The 21,127-nt window shown below is 35.4% G+C and overlaps 1 protein-coding gene across 1 annotated transcript; it reads right to left on the reverse strand.

Moving 5' to 3' along the window:
• Window positions 1-984: 984 nt before the first annotated feature.
• LOC119779014 (troponin T, cardiac muscle isoforms-like) lies at window positions 985-17,425 on the reverse strand. Its single transcript, XM_038278516.1, has 20 exons — window positions 17,312-17,425; window positions 16,082-16,112; window positions 15,930-15,936; window positions 15,732-15,773; window positions 15,507-15,638; window positions 15,323-15,412; window positions 14,970-15,146; window positions 14,545-14,646; window positions 11,769-11,841; window positions 11,645-11,690; window positions 9,874-9,908; window positions 9,757-9,778; window positions 7,090-7,153; window positions 6,884-7,000; window positions 6,715-6,792; window positions 6,468-6,569; window positions 6,260-6,369; window positions 6,053-6,143; window positions 4,930-4,970; window positions 985-1,033 (listed from the first exon to the last, which is right to left on the reverse strand). Exons 2-20 carry the CDS (start codon window positions 16,102-16,104, stop codon window positions 994-996), a joined length of 1,392 nt encoding a protein of 463 aa, XP_038134444.1. The 5' UTR covers window positions 16,105-16,112; window positions 17,312-17,425; the 3' UTR covers window positions 985-993.
• Window positions 17,426-21,127: the final 3,702 nt, after the last annotated feature.

Here is a 21,127-nt window from a genome sequence, read left to right on the forward strand (position 1 = left end):
GCAAATTAGCTTTTTTTGTCTTAACGTTCAAATTTTGCTTGATGTAAATTGTGTTTTAAAATACAGCAATATAATTTTTGCACTGAAATGTATTTTAGTATAATGTAGCAATGCTAAAAAAATGATTTTGATTGTGTGAAATCAGCATATGTATAAAACATGTTTTATAAATGATACTGACTTTACCAGTTCTTTTTGTGGCATGTTTTTGTTTTGTTCATATTTCCAAATGTGCTATCCAAATATTAGATGTCAAGATCGTAGCAATAAAGCCAAAAGAGGGTTACAGTGTATGGGGCAAAAGCGGCAGATATTTAATCTAAAAGTTGTCGTCATTTCCCTGCAGGATAACCAGTGTTGAATGTAAATCCCTGTGATTGTTTCTGAATTTTGCAGAAGTTTAAAATGCCTCTTGTCAGATTATCACTGCCTCCCTTTTGCCTCACCCTTATGATTAACTGCTAAATTTCTTTTTTTTTTTAAACAAGTCATAAGTATGCACATGTTTGCTGTGTGCTGAATTTTGGAGATGTTAGTCAGATACGGTTTAAAAGAAAATAATAAGTTAATAACACAAGGGTGTATTTGTTTGGATTACCACATTTATAGAAAACTGTCAAAAGTTAAACCTGCTTGGGTTTGTAGTACCAAAAAAGAGCACAAAGAGGGGGAATGAAACCAGAGTTCAGAGGTTTAAATCGTATGCTCTTTAAAACCAGCTTGCAAGGCTTCAGAGATCTTACAACCCTTTTTTATTTTATTTTTTATTCATCCAGAAAAGCGACTTCTTACAGCTTCACTAAACCCAGAAACCAAGTTGAATTGTTTTTCTTTCTTAAATTCCAAAAGTCTTAGCATGCAGAATATGTAATATTTTCAAAATACAAAATATTGATGAATTTGATGTAGGTTCTTCTTCAGATGTTCAAACGGTCATCAATTTTAAGTCACTTCTCTAAGGTTGACTGATGTTGGCTGTTTTTACAGCAGATGTCACTTCCTCAGGCCTCGCTTGCTCCGACTGCCCTTTGAGCTAAAAAGAAAGTTCAAGTCAGCTGAAATTCCCAAATTTAGAAGAACACAAACAACAACATTTTCCCATGTAAAAATACCTTAAAATGTAACTGGTATCTGTCTAGTAAAATTGACTCCAGAGACTTTAATAATTTGTATTTAAATGTTTAACTATTAAAGTATTGCTGGCATAGTCACTGATGCGAATAACATGTATTTATTTTTAATGTATATGTGCAGAAAGATGGTTTGTGTTTGTGATATTATTTCAAAAAGTTTTCTGCTTAACTCTGGGATGTAAATGTCAAACATGGTGTAATTTCTTAAACCTATGGAGAAGTCTATAAAAGTTCCTCCTGAAATCACATTTGGCTGATAACAATTTAGACACCACTGATACAGTAATGCATCCAAGTTTTATTCAAGTAAAAAAATCTAATCTGACAGACTTATATCATGTATGATGCAAAAAAGCACAAAAAGTTAACTTCTGCAGAGCTCCCTAAAAAAATGTGCGAAAGATTTTTTTCCAGCTTGCTGTTCATCAATATTTAAGTAACAACAGTGGAAACCAGTTAACAAACTAAATAATAAAGAAGGTGCTGCTAAAAAAAATATTGCATTCTGTGAATATTACTTGAATATATGCTTTACAGTCTCACTACCTAAATCTCATATACATCAGATACAAAAAACCTGAATCAGGTCTCTAAGAAAATAGGATAGTGAAACATCTAAAAAGACAAAAATGTAAAAAAGAGGACTTGATTTTAATTCAGTATCTTCTGAAAAATAAAGGACAGAACACTAATCATACTGAGACACTCTTATTGTCTTAATTAACCTTTTTTTTAATTATTATTATTTCTAGAGAAATTCTTCTGTAGTGCTCATGAAGTTACGGAATTATGGAGTGTCAAAGAGGCCAAAAACAAATCAAGAAATGTATCAGGAAATGAATAAATGTAAAAAATAAACTATGTGCCATTACTTGATGAAATGTAAAATTAATTAAATGCTCCATAGAAAATGAAATATATTTTATTTAGTGCTGTCAAAATTATCGCGTTATTATCGCGTTAACGCGAGGCCATTTTAACGGCGATAATTTTTTTAACGTGAGATTAACGCTATGTGGTTTTATGGTACAATTTTCCAAGTACATCCCGCTGCAGCCTGCGAGAAGGCGGGGCTATTTCCCCCCAGTCTATGCATTTCTCATAGGCTTCGACAGCGGAGCTCCTGAAGGGAAAAAGACGCTCATACACTGAGTGACGCTAGTGCCTTTTCATTAAGCCCCACCACCAACAAACAAGTTGAGTGTCTGGTAACTAGTAGCAACCTGAAATACGCTGAGAAAACAGATTACTGAGGTGAAATGGAATCTGCTACGGCACAGGTCGGTATCGTGTGTGTGTCTGTGTGTGGGTGGGTGGGTGTGTGTGTGTTCTCATTTTTGTTAAGAGGCTGAAAAGTAACTTTCTAGAGCGTAGACTACCTCCATCTAGTGATGTCGGTCTATTGATTTTGATGTATTGATTGAAAAGTGTTCATTATTATCTTGGTTAATTAACATCTAATGTTAACTCTACTACATTTTATAGCAGTAGGGTAAAATGCTTGTCTTTGTTCAAAAGACTGTATTAACTGTAAAGACTGTCTTTTACATCAGCCTGTTTTCAGGGCCTTTTTTTTGGCTACATATTTGTTATTTTTTGCTACATGCCTCCCCATCTTCTTGCCATATGTTTCTATGGCATAAATCAGTGTCTGTGACCTGTTTTCATTTAAAAAAAAGAACATTGGCACAAACCTAGCCTGTATGTATTTTTGTATGTCATCGAGAGTATTTAAATGATTTTCAATCAGAAAAAAAATTTGCGATTAAAATGCGATTAATCGCGAGTTAACTCAGGCATTGATGCGATTAATCGCGATTAAAAAAATGTAATCGATTGACAGCACTAATTTTATTACATGTTAAAATTAAATGTTTAAATGTATTTTTTTTAGATATTCTTATTTGCAATTACATTCTTTAAGTGTTCTTATTTAGGTAACGTTTATCTGATCAACCATTTGTGAACTGATGTGAATAAACAGTTTAGCAAAATACAAACAACTTTGGAAAACCATTATTTAATGACCTGTCATCTAGAACATGAAAAACGTAAGCATTTGAAGGAAATGGCTACAACTTTTTCCATCAAAACAATTTATTCCCCCTCACCAAAAAAAATTAAAAGAAAGAAATAATTTTTAGAGGTCCAAAGTATGAAAATATTCACTTTGGGTTATGATGCCATTATCAAGAGGAATAGTAGGTTGAAGCCAAATGACAAGGAAATCAGGCATTTCCAGATCCACATAGGGAAGAAATGGCTTCTTCTCAGCATTACACTTCTCAAAATTGAGTCAGAAAAACAAAAAAGGAAACTAAAGTTCGTCTGGCAAGCTGTTGACCATTGGTGCCGACTCAAGGCAGCAAAGGTGCTCTGAAACTTTACAGAAGTTGCACTAGCCTTTGGAGTAAACGAGTCTGGTAAATTAATTATTTGCTACTGCATTTGCATTTGCACACCTGCTAATCCGCAAGTACAGCAAATAGCAAGTACAGAGGGAGAGCATGACTGTGCCACTCACCGGCCAGTGAGGTTTTTTTGCTAAGAATGTTGCAGTTTTTACTACAGTTTACTACTGTGTTTTATTTTCAAATTTGAAAATAGCAGTTTTAATGAATTATTGCAAAATTCACGCAAAGAAAGTTGTAAAGTCCATTTGGTGAAGTACTGTATGAATATTTGCAATGCGGAGGATCTGGGTAAAAATTCCAGTTGTGTCAGGAAGTGCAGCCAGCATAAAAACTTTGCCTAGTGTGTGAACAAGAACAAATTGCTCCTAGTGAATGTGGGAGCAGCTGAAAGGACACGCATGCAAACAAAGACGTCATTTGAATTTTGTCTCTAATCATATTTCGGGGACAGCATGTGCTTGCAAGCTAGGGTTTAATTCCTAGGTATGTGAGCAGAGATTAAATGACATACTGGCTGAAATAAGTCCTCCTATCCCTATATTATATGCATGGCTGATTTAGGAATCTTTGAGCAGCTGATTGGTTGCATACTTTTGGTCACTCTTTCTTTGTAGCCAGTGTGTTTCAGCTGAGAAGGTGAACAGAAAATTTAAGGACTAAATCCTTTGTCATTTTTTTCCAGTTGAGAACCACAAAATTGTATTCACTTGTATTTAATTTCCAATTGCCTTCAAGAGACACGTTACTGAAATAAAGGATAAAATTAACCCAGGAAATGGTTAAGAAACCCAGCTCTGCAATGCACATACAAAAAGAAGAGATAATCTACCATTTAAACTACCATAAAACATGGTGGTACAACATGTGGGGGTTCTGCACAGGTTCTTTTTAGTAGGGTAAGGAAAGCCCAACAGAGTAGACCAAAAATATTGGATGAATCTAAATACAGACCAAGTCCTGGAACAAAAACTTTAAGAAGCAGAAAAATATGGGACTGGGCTGAAAACCTCCCTTTGAGCAGAAGAATGTATTTGAATCACGGTGAAAGTGGGTTTCTATAAAGCATGTTGTCCAAATTTTTCTGATTTTTATTTAGAAAATCAGACATTGTTTGACTCTCACTTTGAAATTATAGATTAATTTATGTTAGTTTATCGACAAACTCCATATATTACAATCAGGTTGGCAGCAAGAACGTGACAAATTATGAGAAGGTAATTTTTATGGCCCTCCATTGCTACCATGCTTGTTCATTTAGTCTTTTAAAGAAAATTTCCCTTATTGTAGTTGTAATAGTGTTTTTTTGTAGCACACATAAGAAACCTATTTTATTTTTATTTTTTTTAACTTCATCTTAACAAAAAAGGGTACAGCAGACTTACATTTTCTGATGGTCACTGACACGATTTCTGAGCACTGTGATCTGTGTAAAAACATATACGAAGAAAAACTTACTCAACTGGTTGGAGATTAATGACAAAGAAAAAAAGATGAAAAATATTGTCTGAAAAAACACCCCAAAAGATCTGTATCTCTAGGTAACAACTTATTTGTAACTCTGCAGGGAGAAGCATATTTATTGTATGTATGAATAAACATAAGAACTAAGACATAAAACATGTGGAAGAAAATATTTTCTTTTATCCCCATCACTCTATGAAACCATTTTTTTTTTATTTCTGTTAGATTGTTTAAACAACCCCACTAGTGGAATGATGGGCGGAATCGATCAGTTTGCTCTGCACATCTAGTAAAGGCCTGTAAATAAGGCAAAAAATAAAAATAAGAACATCCTGTAAAGCCTTTTGAACTAAGCATACAATTTTCTACAAAGACAAAGAACCCCCATAATGCATTTCAGAAGAGACATATAACTTTCTCAGAGATTTATTGTATAAAACACACATTGCCTGGACAAGAGGAGGGGGGTTATGGCGCTTAATCTTTGTTGTAATAATATGCACTCAATAAAATGTCTTTAGTGTTTTAACAAGAGCAGTTGTTGCAATGTGTGCTAAAAGGAAAAGTGAGGCCATATTTTTAAAATCCTGAGTATTTGGAAGATGACTTTTTATGGGGGTCAAAGGTCAGCAATTAAACATGCATACTCTCTAAAGGAGGAGAGACTGATATTTTGCTCATTTTCTGTCAATCTGAAACGTTAAAAAAATATATATTGAACTACTGACACCTTTAACGTTATGCAACTAGAAAAGACTCAGAAATTTCATCATTATATGTTTTTCTTTACAATAAGCTTCTGTTCAAAAACCATCTTTTTATCTATGTGATTGTTGAAAGGTGTCATATCTGTAAGACAGATGCGTACTGCTTTATCTGCTGGTGATCTCTGGCTGAGATGTATTTATGATGACAGATAACGTGGTTTTGCAAACTTCTTTGTATAAAATCATTTCTTTCACCGTCCTCATCCTGGAATGAGTCATTTCCAAACACTTTTATTGTTTGTGCACTTCCACAGTAATAACAATTCAGCACTTTTACCTCATACTTCTGCTTGGTGTACTTAAACTGAAGCTCAAACTTCACTGCCTCAAGCTGTCGCATAGAATCCCACAGCTCCTTTGCTTTCTCTCTGTGCAAAAGCAGAAAAATTAGGTGGAATATGTTAATTCCTAAATAAATGGAAACCGAAACTGAAGCTTTTTCTTGATGTACTAAGGCTTTAAAACACACATCGGTTCCTTCTACCTCAGTTTGTCCTCCTTCAAGTGATCAATGTTTAGCTCTTTGCGGCGGTCATTTAGGATTTTCCTCTTCTTTTCCCTTTCTGTTTGCCTTTTAGTTCCAGGTTGTGCTTGCTGGAAATCAAAAGATCATTTTTCAAACATTTTCCAAAAAAGCATGCTCAGTTTTTATAAAAGTATATATTGTTTTTATTAGTTGGCAGGTTAACTACCATATATCCAGTAAAACTCAGGTTGGATAAAATCATTTTCTTCCTTGCATCATCGTCTGCTTTCTTCTTAGCTTCTTCTTCCTCTTTTCTTGCTTTCTCTTCCTAATAATTAAAAAAGAAAAGAAAAATCTTTGATCTACGATTTGCTATTCAGCTAAAAAGTTCTGAAATTACACAGTTAACTTGTTAAACTGTATAGGCAGCTGACAGCCTTTGAGGTCTGGACGTGTTTTCAGCCTCCACTTACAGCTAGTCTGGCCTGCCGTTCTCGTTCCCTCTCAGCTCTAATCTTCATCTGCTCAGCTCTCTCAGACCTGCGTTTTTCCTGGGAAAGACAACGAGTTAAACCGTAAAGATCATGAGCAGTCTTTAAAAACCAAATAATCAGCTCATCAGAGAAACTGACATGAACATACAATGCGATCTGTGAGCACAAGCAGCTCCTCCTCTTCCTTCTTTCGCTTCTCAAAGTGATCTTCAATCAGGGTGCGCAGCTCAGTCAGGTCCTTTTCCATTCGCTTCCTGTGGATGTCCTGGAATTAATGTGTAAAACATGAGTACAACACTTATCCAAACCCCAAACAGCTGGCAGGTTCATCAATCAGCTCTGAGATTAACTCACATCAAAGTCCACTTTTTCACCATCTGGGATCTTAAGAGGGGCCAAGCGAGGCACAAATGCAGGCCTAAGAGGGATGTATGGAAATCCGATAATCAGTGCTTCTCTTATTGGGTACTATGTAGCAACTTGCAGAAGTATTCATACCCTTTTACACACTTTCCATAAGTTGTCTTGTTAGAACCAAAACCTTCAATATATTGTTAGTTATATGATTCTGCAGGTTCTTCAGCTTTTGAAAACTGTTCAGTTATTAGGGATATTAATGCTGTGCACACCACAGATGTGACAAACTGTTTGTTATATTAGTACAATGGGGGCATGTGGATAAACCTTGGAGTCTATTCTTTCAGTCTTACAGATAACTTTCAGTGATGACTCACCGCTACACACTATGTGTGTGTGTAGCTGCTGCTCTCACTGGGTGTGTCCCTGCTGAACTGTAAGAAGCTCTTTCAAACAATATTCTGGGCTCATTCCACATTCCTTATTCCCTATGGCAGTAGCAGGAACACAGTACAGTAATCTGAACAATCTTCTCTGTCTGGTTGAGAGTAAAAATGTCCTTTTAGACCTTAAGTCCTGTTTTAGTCATTTTCTTTATTGGGATGTTATTTAAAGTGAGGTAAAAAGCAGTGATAAGCAAAAAGTGTTCCCATCCGGTCCAAATTACTTTGTTGGAATTTTATATGACAGTCCAACAGTCTATATTCAATGGTCTGAACCGCCATACAGGAGCGGAGCTAAATCAGCGGCCAGGGGTGGCCGTGGCCACCCTTACCCTATCATTGGCCACCCCTGTGGCCACTCCCACCATTTTCCCCTCTAAAACAGATGGTGGCAGCAGTAAAACTCAAGTGGAGTATTCAAAACATTTTTATTTTTTGTGGTCAATTATACACATCCACATACTAACGTCAAATATGATAAGTACAGAATTCATGCACTTTTCAGAGCTAGGTTTTGGGTTATATGGGGTAAAGAGAAAATTATGTCTCTGCAAGTCATCTAGGAGTCTTCAATAAAATCATAGATAAATAACAATTTTAATAAAAACCTATCAATTAATTAATTTATGTAGATATTAGTGCTTGTAAATATAAATCTATGCAGAATGATTGACACAAGTGCCCCAGAACTCAAAACTGAAAGAGTTTTATCCACTATGCCTTTTATCTTGAAATTACGGATGTTTAAATATACGTGTCTATTTGTTAGCAAAGGCTGTAGGAAAGTATAGTTTGTCTTTATTTAGAAAATATAGATTTTTTTGCTCATTAATTTTCCTGTTGGAAGAGTGTAGATTGGCCCTGAGGTTCTGGTGCCAATCTGCTTTCTGCCACCCCTCAGTGTGCATTGGTTATTGCCTGGCCACCCTTATAAAAATTTTCTGGCTTGGCCTCTACTGCCATATCTATTTGTTTTTTTTTTTTGCATACGTTTATTTTCTCCCACACTGCTTACATTTGATCACTGCTGCACTTTAAGGATTGCAAATGTCACGAAAGCTGTACAAAACAAAATTTCTTACAATTTTCTTTCAAAATTTTGAATTTTGTATACGCTCTGTGTATGCAATAAAAGTTGTCTAAGTCTAACAGGAAGGTATGTTTAATCGACTTGTCTTTATTTCAATTCCCCTCCATACTGTCTGATATTACGAAAATACAATATGAACCATGTAATTTGTATCTCAGTATACACCCAGCTAATCTGTGAAGCCACAGCTATGTAAGAGGATTAGTGAACACATTGTATCCTGAGAACCATGGAAGGCATCAGACATGTCGACAATACATTCCTGAAGAAACGTAAAGCAGGTTATATTATGCAACATCAAGCTTCGACACATAGGGGACAGAGCAAACAGGTGCTCCCTTCACGAATGTAGGACTGCTTTGCTTGCGGGCAAAAACACTGGTATGACTGAAAACATGTCCTCCCAAACACAGCACAAACATGCAGTGGAATGTCTGTTCTTCAGCAGAGATTGGATTGCAGAGAAAGTAGATGGAAAAATGAATTAAGCTAAATATAGTATACAATAATTCTGACAGCCAAAAGGTATAAAATTTATAAAATCAATATATTTAAGGAAATCATTAACTGTCAATGTCTGATAAAGTTAAAGAATAAAAAAAAAAAATCAAAAATAAAATATAGTTAATTATGAAATATAATTAATTCCATTATCAAATAATGAAAAATGTAGTTAGGTAATGAAATGTACAATAAGTTAATCAAAGTCAGATGAAGTAATGAAATAAACTTTTTAAATAAATAATTAAAATTCATTTAATTTTTTTAATGTCTAACTTTTTAACTCCATATTTTATGGATAAGAATTGAAATATGACTTTTTAAAAGTGGCCCGCCTCTGACGGTGTATTTTGGAACTAGGTCATTGGATCACCTTTCAACAGAGCAATAACCTGAACATACAGCCAGAGCTAAAACTCAATGTTTAGATCAACTAGAATTTCCAAATCCAATTAGTATCTTCTGGCAAGACATGGAAACTCTGGCTCTACTTTGGTCTGTCAAACACTTTTTATGTTTATTTTTGTAATAGAAAATGAAAGCTATGCATCATTTAGATTTTTACATTAGTCACTTATTCTTGTTTGTCCATCATATTCAATCCCTCTAAGAATAAATTAAAAGACTTACTTAAACTTGGGCTTTGAATCATCTGTTTACCAGGAATTGAATAAGAAAGTCAGATTAATGAGGGTAAATCATAATGTTGTAAACCATAAAAGGGGAAGTCATCTGCGGGAAGCTTACCTGCACCCACTCCATTTTCCTCTGAAGTGTCTGCTGATAGATTGGATGAGCAAAAGGTCAAAACTTAATGCAAAAACTCTTTATCAAGTGACACACACATAATCCCTGCCGGTTGTCCCTTAACAGTCTGTCAGTAACAACAGAGCCCTAAGGCAGGTACTGCTGCAGAGAGTGAGTCAGCTATCCCTAAACACTGACAATCACCTGTCAGGGATGATTGACTGCAGACACAAGAGGTATATCTGCATTTTTAGACCTTTAGATTGCTATCACTGATACTATCCACCCAGGTTTCCTCCACCCAAGTCTGTAATGCAAAAAAACAAAACAAAATACAATAAAACAAACTAAGGAAGCTCCTAATAAATACAAACATGAGCTCATAGATTACATTTCAATTAAAATGGATTGTAAAACTAAAAATTTTGGCTTAACAATCACCTTTTAATATGTCACGTAATAAGAACGTTCATATCACATGTATCCTGATGTCTGCTCAGAAATATTTCAATCCTAGAAGCCTTCTCAGATTAACTGTATCTATACTCAAATTTAGGTCTGTTATATTAGACGACTTCTGAAGGCAATTAGTTGAAATTAATTTAATTGTAAGGCTATCAAATAAAAGAAACCCGATTTTAACTATTTCATTAACTATTTCTACCTTGTTTTTTTGTTAAAATGTCCTTTAAAAGGTTATGTTCAGATTTTTTTTGTTTTTGCTTGCAGTCTTTCCAGTCCATTTGAAATGAAATGCTTTCAAAGTTGTTTAAGTGTCTTATGTTTTTCAGTTACCCTCATCAGGTCTGTTTGAGAAAAAAACCCCAGTAATTAAGCCCCTCCAGGCATAGAATCTAAACCCTGTTTCACTGCAAAGAAGCTAAGCCAACCTGCATTTTAGGAGAACCTCTAAATGGCAAAAAAATGAAAGTGGGTATTGTCCGTGGCTCCTACTTCCCCAAGGTCCTCTGTGGAGAACACTTAGTGACCTACATTGCTCAGTTACAGCAACTGTACTCCACATAGGGGAGGAGATGGGAGCTGCTTTGTTACAGGAGCTGGCAAACTGCACTGGCAGCATCCCACACAGAGAGCTATAGAGACAATTTATCTATTTCATGCTGACATTATGCTCCCTTGGAAATCGAAGAGCAGATCCCCTGTGATGATAAGTAATTCAGACAGAGCAGGCTGAAACAAAGGTCAAAGTTCAAGCAGACACAAAAGCCCACAGCCAGCAGCCTCTGCTGTGGCGCCAAATGGATAAAAATAAAAAAAGACTGCACCATAAACCAGCAGAAGCAGATGCAGCCCGGTGGCTCTTTAAATAAATGTAGGTAAATCATGAGGTAAAGTGACAGACACATCAGCCTGCTACCTCTAACGCACTTACAAGACAAAGAGCTGATTTTCATAGACCAATTCTAATGTTAAACCACTAAATATTTCTTTTTTGCACAATAAAATGTTAACACTTTATGTAACATATTTTGTAAATTAATGGATACGATGTAATCCCAGCTTCTTTCTCTCGTTGCTTCAGAAAGAAGCACTGGATTCCCTCGTGTCCTCATGAATCAGCAGCTTATACAATACACTTCTTTGTTAAAATGTGAAGACTTATCTGGATGGAATTTGGGTTCAATGATCCGAAAACACTGATGGAAGCTTACCTCTAGAAAAAAAAGAAAAGAGAAAGACAAGAAAACGGTTGTCTAAATAGATTACATCATTTCTTTTGTCAAATTATTCTCTCTGCAGAAATACTCACTCATAAGCGGCCTCTTCGGTGTCCGACATGTTTCGGGACACAGTACCTACACACCAGAAAGGTGCTCCGCATTTACAACAGCAAAATAAAGTTATAAGAACATCTCGAACCTGCAGTAACTTACCCGGACTGTTTGTGTGATTCAGACAGTGCCCAGTGGGGAATTGTGTACTGTGTTCTTCTCTTTCGCTCCTAAGCTTTTAAACCCAACAGAGGATCACATGGCAGCAAACAGTCCATGACTACAACTGATGGACACATACCTACAAACAGATGGTAGATGGCCTTAACTAGAAGCGTTCTCTATGGATCTGTATTGCCTATTTTTACCTTTTGAAGCTTCGGCGGTAAATCACAGGATTAATGTCCTGAAAAAAAGTTTCACTGTTTCAGATCTGACTGACTTGCAAGTTGCATTTAATCCTCATAAACCTGCTCCTGCATGTAGATGCAAACAAAGAAGCATGGCTCAAATCTTATTTCGGGGAAGCAATTATAAACATTAAATACAATTATTTTAGAATGAACTTTACAGGCTTCACTTTCTGTAGCCTCTGTAAAAGTGGCAGTTTTTATCGATATGGTAATGACTTTTACTGCTAAACTACCTCAGGGGTTACAATGAATAACATGCCACACACTTAACTGTCTCAATCGTTTGTACTTTGCCTTTAATCTCATCTCTGCCCTCACAAGCAATAACATGTTATCAACAACTGCTGTTATAGCCATGCCAAGCCCTTCGATAGTCTCTCTGTTTGCTGTAATCCTCTATTGGACACTACAGTGGGGACTATGACTCATTTCTCTCATCTGAGCTGAAGCCAAGCTGTAGCTGTGTTTGTAGAGTTGTCAGGCTGGGAGGTTCCCCTTCCACTTAACCCTCTCCTTCAGAGCAAAGGCGTTCCTGAATTATTTTAGAGTAATAGCTTATTTTTGAATTGTATGTGCAAATACTGAAGCAACCTGTCAGTGCATTTGCCAGTTCTCCACTAGTGCTAGTTGTAAAGCCATGACAGGAGTTACAGTATCTATGAAGCTCTGGAGGTATAAACTAACCTTCTCCGTTTCGGTTATTAATTTTGGCAAGACAAAAATGGTTATGGGAACTAAATTAAATAAATATGAAGTCATATTTTTGTCATATTTGGTCAATTGATTGACTGCAGTCTATATATATGAGCTTAAAATGCTTATTTTCAGTCCAAAGATTCATTTATCAGAAAAACACAGCATTTTAAAAACAAAACGCTCGTTAAGAACAAAATAAGAATTTTTTTCCCCCAAGATTGTAAGTTTTTGCATTTTTTTTTCAACCGATTTTCTTTGATTTGGAAAGAATCCCATTTATCTTTCTGAAGGCTATTGTTTGTAAACCACACCTGTCTGGCTCCTAAGTCGGACAAAACAAACAAGAGAAAGTGATTGAGCAAAATTTATTTAGCTAAACTGGGTTCCTTAGTTCATCCGGGATTTCATCAGAAACCTTCAGTCTTCCAACAAGCATTTTGTCCAGTTTTACAAAACCAACAGTTTAATCCACTTTGGTGAAAACGGTGGAGAGGGGTATCAGGTCTAAAAAAAAAAAAAAGGCCTTTTATTCCACCAGACACTGCCCCCCTGTGGCAAAATGAGCTCCTACAAGATTCAATCGAAATTAGAACATTTTTAAATATCTTTAAGAAATGATCTCTTAAAGCAAATATGTTCACCTGAATGTTCTAAGAATATATAATTTCTTACATCACAATGTAAAAAAAATAAGAAAAATATATTTTTTTTTCTTCATCTTATTTTTACAGTCTGTATTTCAGTGGTGCATTCAGATGAACATATTTGCTTGTAGAAGAGTCCTTTCAAAGTAAAGGATCTGGGGAGATCAAATAATGAGGACAGCTTCCGGCTGAGTTTTAGGATTTGTCTAAATAAATAAATAGATATAGATATTTTAGAATTACTCAAGGAGCATGGATAATGGCTTTGAGTTTGTTTAAAACCTTAGAGATATATAACTTTACACACCAAGAAAACACATTTTTAAATGGAAGTAGTTCCTATGTGATTAATAACTATTATGTTGGATAAAAATGTTGAGTAACATAGTATGCTACCAAAGGTTTCTGCTTTTACAGATTTTATGAATGTATAATGGAAAGCACGGACAAATGCCTAACATAATTGCATCACTACATTAAGATGATGCAGACTGATAATAAAGACTTGTTTAAAAGAATTGTCTAATTATTGTAGTGTTATTTTCTTGCTATAATCTCAGTGAGTGTTTTGCATTTTATTTTTGTTTAGATGTTGACAACTGATTTGACTAATTTCATGTCATGTTTGCAGCAGAATGGAATAGTAAGTTAAATAGGTATCAGGAATATTGATTGTGTACGGATAATAGGAAGGTGGAGGGGTGTGAATAAATAAGTTTCACTTCTTCATACTTTTTCAGTCATAAGCACTAAACTTTGCATATAACAATTATGCATGCCTTGTTTATAATATTTACATTTCAGTTTTTTATTGGTTTGTTTGAAATAAAGTTATTCATAGTTTGAATATTCATCAGTCCACAAAATCCATGCTTGAAATATGTTGAATACCTATTTATGCAATATTAAGCTACCATAAACTATGAAACGATCAGTTTATGATGAATATAGATCTGTTAATAATCAGAGTAGAAAGATGTTTAAGCTCACAGACGCCATTCTTCAGGAGTCATTGGGACAAAATGTTTGTTGTTTGTTTATTTCAGTAACATAGAAAACAAACCAACTTTGACTAGATGTAGAGTCTAAAATAGCTTTAAATTCTGTTTCTGCTACATTCAACATGCATTTCCAGAGGTGTTTTTGAAGATGAAAGCCATCGTGTCTTCATAGACCGCTGTTTTACTGCGTCTGGCCTTTGGCTGCATCAAACATTTTCTTGCGCCCCTCCATGCCTGACATGGCTTCCACGTTCTTCCTCCAGTCACTCACCTCCACTGTCTTTTCCTGTGGAATTAACATCACAGTGTGGAATGTAAAAGGTCAGTGGAATATAGGATAGTACTGGGAAATTCATTGTCCTTGGATGGCAAGATTTACAGTTTAAATTTTTTTTTCAAAATTAATCGAAGTGCTTTATTGATGTTACTTTTAATGAATGACTCCTTACAACAAAATGCCAAATCCTAAACACTCTTTCAGCTGCCCCACCCTCCAGAAATGCCATGCAATGGAAACATGACATGGTAAATTGCTATGGAAATACAGAAAACACATTTTCCTTGTGCTGCTTTGTTAATTAATTATCTTATAATTCTGTGATGACTTACCTTTTCTGTGTCGTCCTTCTTGACCGATTTGAGGTTGGCTCTCAGATCCATCGACACCTTGTGCTTGGAGCCCAGCAGGGAGCGCAGGATAGCATCTGCAGAGACCCTGACCCGTCTCAAATTAGGCCTCTTGAACTTCCCTCGTAAATCTAGCACTTTGATGTTTAGATCTTTAATCTGCGTGATGAAATCATAATAGAAATTTTTATTTAAACATTTTAAGAAATGTAATTACTTGCCATATACAGCTTTATTTTTTGATGAATTACTTGAGATATTTTGTAATTAAGTATTAAGGGTTACGTTTGGTGTGTTTGAAAATATTTGATGTGCATTTTAAGGTGCATGATTACCTCTCTGGTGTCGTGCAAGACCTTGGCTTCAATATCATACCGTTCTTCATCTACTACATCTATTTTAGCATGCAGTTCCTCACATAATGCCTACAAAGAAAGAAATATTATTCTGAGTGTAACAAAAGGGAAATATTTGGGTCAAATGTGTCTCTTCTTGTGAGTTTTTAACAGAGGTAGTTACCTTCAGGTCTGCCAGGGACATACCAGTGACTTGTAGGGGAGGAACTTTCTCTTCAAGGTATTTTGCTTTTTGCTCCTCTTTTTCTTCCATCTCCTGCTCCAGCTCTTCTTTGGCTTTTGCAACCATCAAGCTCTTATCAAAGACAGCGATAACAAAAAGAGAAAATTAAAAGTTTAGAATTGACTTTGTTTAAGAGTGAAAACTATCCCTGCAAATCCTTCTTACCTTTAACATGAGCTTTCTAGAGGCTGAGATTTTAGATTTTCTCTACGAAAAGCAGATTTATGTTTCAGTTCAATTCATTAACATTCAAAATCAGAAATACCTTAATAATCCCAAAACGAAATGAAATAAGAATGTAACATTTTATAATGGTTTAACTTAAACATCAGTGTTTGCTTTTAATGAAATCTGAAATCTTACCTCTGGCCTGTAAGGAGAACCGAAAATACATTTAAAGTTTGGTTTTAAAATATATTATTAATGTTAAGGATGTTTATATGAAAAAGAAATATCTATTGGCAGCATAAAACAGATACAGCTTACTGGAAATAAAAGCATAAAGCAACACTTACTGCTTCTCAGGCATCATGGTCATGGTTAATCCTGGAAGACAAAAATACATTTGTTTTATTTATTGGAGCCTAAAAGTGGAGTCAGTCTTGCTCTAGAGCCCCAGTTGCCCTTAATTATGACGTCCAGTTAATCCCCAGTATGTATCCATCACACTAAAACCACCCTGGGGGTTTTAGATTATGTAGATTATAGAACACTGTTGAGGGAAACTGGTTCTCTTATTTTCTGTCTCTTATCTTTGTTATGAACTAATTCATGAAATAAAAAAAATGTAGCAGAATTTAAATGTTGACATTTTCTAAGGTATTATTCCATGACCTCATGTGGTCTACTGGGAAAAATCACCCAATCGCCTTTCATTGCTGATAACACAATCCCCCCCCACCTAGCAACAATGTGATGTCTGGCGGGGAGAAGCATGCAAAGCCCCCAACTTGGGAATGCTTCCACATAGATTAGACCTCCTGTTTTCACCCCCACTTTCTGCTGGATAAAAAGACACAAATATAGACCAGACACGTCGTTCTTGGAGCACCATTTGCATTTAAGAATTTCAGGTCTACTTCCCAAAATTAAAAATGTATTTCACCAAGTGAAATAAACTATTTAGATAGCTTACAATGAAACCAATCCAGTTTTTCCCAATTTTAAGCTATATTTTAGTTTTTCACCTGCTGAAAGGATATTTTCAAAAGGTACTTTTAGTCTGACAAACATGCCTTACTATAATACTACTATTTGTTTGTTAGGTCTTTTTTTTTTATTTATCTTGTATTAAATAAATATATAATTTGCCAAATGGGATATGGTAAAGTTTTTTATGTATAAACAGAGCAGCATCATTCTAAGAGATGTTTGTTTAAATTATTTTACCTCTAAGGAAACAGATTTTCCCTTATTGTTTCTGTTTTCACTGTGACCTTTATTGTATTTTGTGTAAAACACCCTTTTCTCTTATCATTGTATTTAGATGTTGGTTGGAAAAAATGAAACATTTATAAAACTGACATTTTAAAGAAATTGTTTATTATGCTATTTCCTGACAAAGCAGATTTCAATAAAAATTTTGTAAAAGTTACATTGTGTTGATAAATGATACCAGAAAATATAGTTTTAGGAGCCTATTCGATCCTTTGTTCTAACAAAATATTATTTAGTCAAACTAAACATTAGATACCATTTCTGAAAAAAGATTTTTCATGAAAGTAAAAATGTATTATTTTTCTTACCTTTATGTGTTGATGCTACAGAATCAGAAGGAAAATGTGATGCAGAAAAGAATGAACCAGAAGGTTGATCTGCTTTTCTCCTTCCCCTCTCTTTATCACAAGGGGACTGAAATAGAAAACACACTAATGCGCCCACTACTAGAGGGGGTGGTCTCAGGATAACATTGTGTGGCATGTGTTGTTTTGACACATAGCCACTGTTCTTTTTTTGTTTGTTTTTACAATTATCTAAATAAATTAGCATCTTTTTCTTACATAAAATATGCAATTTTTTCTCAAATTCAGTGACATTTCTTAACAATTAGGAATTTTAAGTGTCTGCAGCTCTCCTCTCTGAGATAGGCTGAGGGGTCTTTGTCTGAATAAATGACAGAGTTTTTTGTGAATTTTAATTTATTGAGATCATTTAACCTAGTGTTCCCAGAACTAGAAATAAACAGAGGTATCATCTCCTTTATATGATCCTCAGCCATGAGGCTTTAAAGCTGAAGTATGCAGAAACTGCTGTTCCGTCAAACAGGCCTGGAAGCATTACCTGCTTTCTCAGGTCAAATCTTTATTTTAAATTAGCCTTTATGTTTCATTATTACTTGAACTGTGATGTAATGCATTACATATATCTCTATTTCTTTTTCTTTCTCTCTTTCATGTAAATGTGAAGCACTTTAAGTACCTCTATGTCTGAATTATGCTGTAAAAATAAACTTGACTTGCCCGTTCAAAGCTGTGAGTATGCAGGTTGTAAAGAAACCTGTCAAAAACCTTTTGTCTGATTATAAAGTCTGGTTATAAAGTACTAAGGTTGTGTCAAAGCGCCCCCTCTTGGCAGCACTGGGCTGTAAATTAGCAATGATCACAAAAAGAACCAGTGTTACACATTTAGAAGTAGCTGGGAGTCCTCTAGTGGGCTAGATGAGACTGCAAGGACTGCAAGTTCTGTTTGGGCCACCTGTTTATCATAGATAACTGTTTCCAGCTCATATCAGTAATTAATCGCCATTTTCAGGACTGGTTGTTGGGCTTTTAATTTGTAGTCGATTCAATCAGGTGTTTGTGCCTTCACAACCACTTAGACAGTAAAATTACCAGATCCGCTTTTTTGTGAAGTATTTCACATATGTCTTCATATTCATGATCATTCTCTACCACCTTTGGAGGTGTTTCCTACTTTGACCTTGGGGTTTCCAGCCCATACTCTTCACAGATGTTCCTGTACACTATTCCAGCCACTTGGTTATGGCGCCCTTTGTAAGCTTTCTCTGCCAGCATCTTGCACCCTGCAGTTATGTGCTGGATTGTCTCAGGGGCCTCTTTGCACAGTCTGCACCTGTGGTCTTGTCTGGTGTGGTATACATGTATATAGTTTTCTCTCATGTTTACCTGTAAGTTGTTTTATCATCTACTTCTCTTGCTTATTTTCTAGTGTTAGGATAAATATCATTGATGATGTGTGAGTCAATTACACTTTAATATTAGCTGCATGTTGTGTGTCAGAACTGATGTTTTCCCCAGTAGTTTATTCTATTAGGCCAGTTCCTCTGTCATGCTATATACAATTATGGTCTTCATTTTGTGCGTGGCAAATATTTGGGAATGGAATGAGAGCGGTGTCCTTCAGCTAAGAACAAAGTGTAATATTTTTGATAAGGCTGGAGCCATGGATGTCTCCTCATTTTCAAACATGTATGATGTAAAATGTGATGATCTGGCAGACTGGTATAAAAGGCTTCTTTAACTGTTAATCGTGGCCACTTCCCATGAAGTGAGCCCAGCTGGTAAGCAGCTGCCTTCTGTAACTCTAAGCAACTTCTCTGTTCTGAGTAAGATTACAATTACTATCAAAATCTGTTGTTGTTTGTCATGGTCGTTTAATACATATATGTTATAAAGTGTTATTTAAAGAGTTTGTCGCAAGTGATTTCTTTTCATAAAAAAGAACATGAGAGAGAAAGCTTCAAGGTACAGACACAGAGCCTGCCTTTAACACTAGTTTTTTATTTTTATTTTGTTTTGTCTTCACTTTAATTTAGGGATGTCAAACTGGTTCCAGAAAGGGCCGTGTGGCTGCAGGTTTTCTTTCCAACCAAGAAATAGCACACCAGACTCCATTCATCTCATCAAGTCATTGTGAAAGACTGGACTCACTTGATGTGATGACTGGAGTCTGGTGTGGTATTTTTTGGTTGGAAAGAAAACCAGCAGCCACACGGCCCTTTTTGGAACCAGTTTGACATAACTGCTTTAATTGGTGATTATTACCCTTGCCTGTTTCTCTCTTTACGGTTTAAAACATTTTCCCTGACTCAGAGCTTTCAATAATTACAATATTCAGTTTATATGTTTCCCTTATTATCTGCACTTGTGTTCTCTTCAAAACAGTTATTCATGCATCTTTTGCATTAACTTCAGTATATTTAGTCAGTTTAAAACTAGTGTTTCATGTTAGCAGGGTAGGACATGAGACAATTGTATTAAAGTAACATGGATGGATTATTTTTTTAAGTTGCCATTCCCCTCTTGTATTGATGGATCCCAGACATGGGCAATGTGGAGTCAACAAGTCATCTCCATGTCATGTATTTAATCTACCCAGCCAATTAACCAGGTGAGTCCAATCTGCACAGGTTAATTCACGGTGAAGACTGGACTCACCTGCTTCAGTGGCTGGGTAGAACAAATACATGACATGGAGATGACTTGTTGACTCCACATTGCCCATGTCTGATGGATCCTCTGCATTTCTCCGCACATACAGTCAGTTTTTTAACAACTTCTTCATTGTTTTATTGTCGTTAATAAAACTGTATATTCGACATTCAATTTTCAGAAACAGTTTATAAAAATGTTATGCTCAAAATATAAATATCATAGTAAATGTTTTTTCTGTTATCAGAGGTCCGTCTTTTCTAACATTTTACTTCACAGGATATAATTCTTGTAAAAGTATTGGACTTAATTTTAATTTGAAGAAGACAATTTCAGTAAAGAAGTTTCCTCTGTCAATGAACCAGACTGGGTCTTTGGACCTGAACTTTCTGTCCACATCCCTGCTTGTTTAGATGGGGAATGCATTCATGTCATATTTGGATCATCTGAAAAAAGGGAAAGCTCATTAATTTCTGCTTATGAGCTTTTTCGTAACAGTACTACTTACAAACTCTGACGTACTGTATTTTACAAGGTTGCTTCAAATATTTATTGATGAGTTTGGTTCTTAGATGTCTAACCATATCCCACTGACAGTCATTTAAAAGATTTGTCACACTTCATTGGGAAAGCTCAGGATAAACAGCGAGAGGCTCTCTGATATTCCAAGATCTAAACAGAAAAATCGAGATCAAACATCTGTAGTCGCTGCTGTGAATCTGTAGAATAATTTCTCTCTCCCTGTCAAAACCTATGAAAGGTCAGGAAATATCAAAGATACTACTGGCATTTAACTTTGGCAGAAAATGTTCAGTTGGTGTTTATTTTGTCTAATATGGCCTAATTCAATTTGTTTATTCTGTGCTATAACAGTAAATCATTTGGTTCCAGCTTATGTTTATAATTCATTTAATAGCATTTAAATTCTGGGATTTTTTTTCAATCTTGTTTTTGATGTATTGTAACTGGATCATGTAGTTTAAGCGAAAAACTACATGGAGTTTTATTTTCAAACTCCCTTAAATGTTTCTTATAAATATATGAGAAAGGACAGAGGCGTTGTTTTTAGTCAGTAGTTTTACATTTGCAAATTCTAGGTTTGATAGTTTTGCTCTTTGAATGGGTTTTTGGTTTAGGTTTGCAGCTGATGCTGCTCACCCACTTGGATGT

This window comes from Cyprinodon tularosa, unplaced genomic scaffold (genome assembly GCF_016077235.1).
Source record: "Cyprinodon tularosa strain WSP-4 unplaced genomic scaffold, ASM1607723v1 ctg141, whole genome shotgun sequence".
Classification (NCBI taxonomy): Eukaryota; Metazoa; Chordata; class Actinopteri; order Cyprinodontiformes; family Cyprinodontidae; genus Cyprinodon; species Cyprinodon tularosa.

Excerpts from the sequence above, each read along its gene's own strand:
- LOC119779014 (XM_038278516.1), bottom strand. The coding sequence starts at position 16,104 with ATGACCATGATGCCTGAGAAGCA. Across the intron at positions 15,147-15,322 it reads TCTTGCACGACACCAGAGAG|ATTAAAGATCTAAACATCAA; the intron begins GTAATCATGCAC and ends TTCATCACGCAG. Across the intron at positions 6,793-6,883 it reads TTGTGCTCACAGATCGCATT|GAAAAACGCAGGTCTGAGAG; the intron begins GTATGTTCATGT and ends TGTCTTTCCCAG.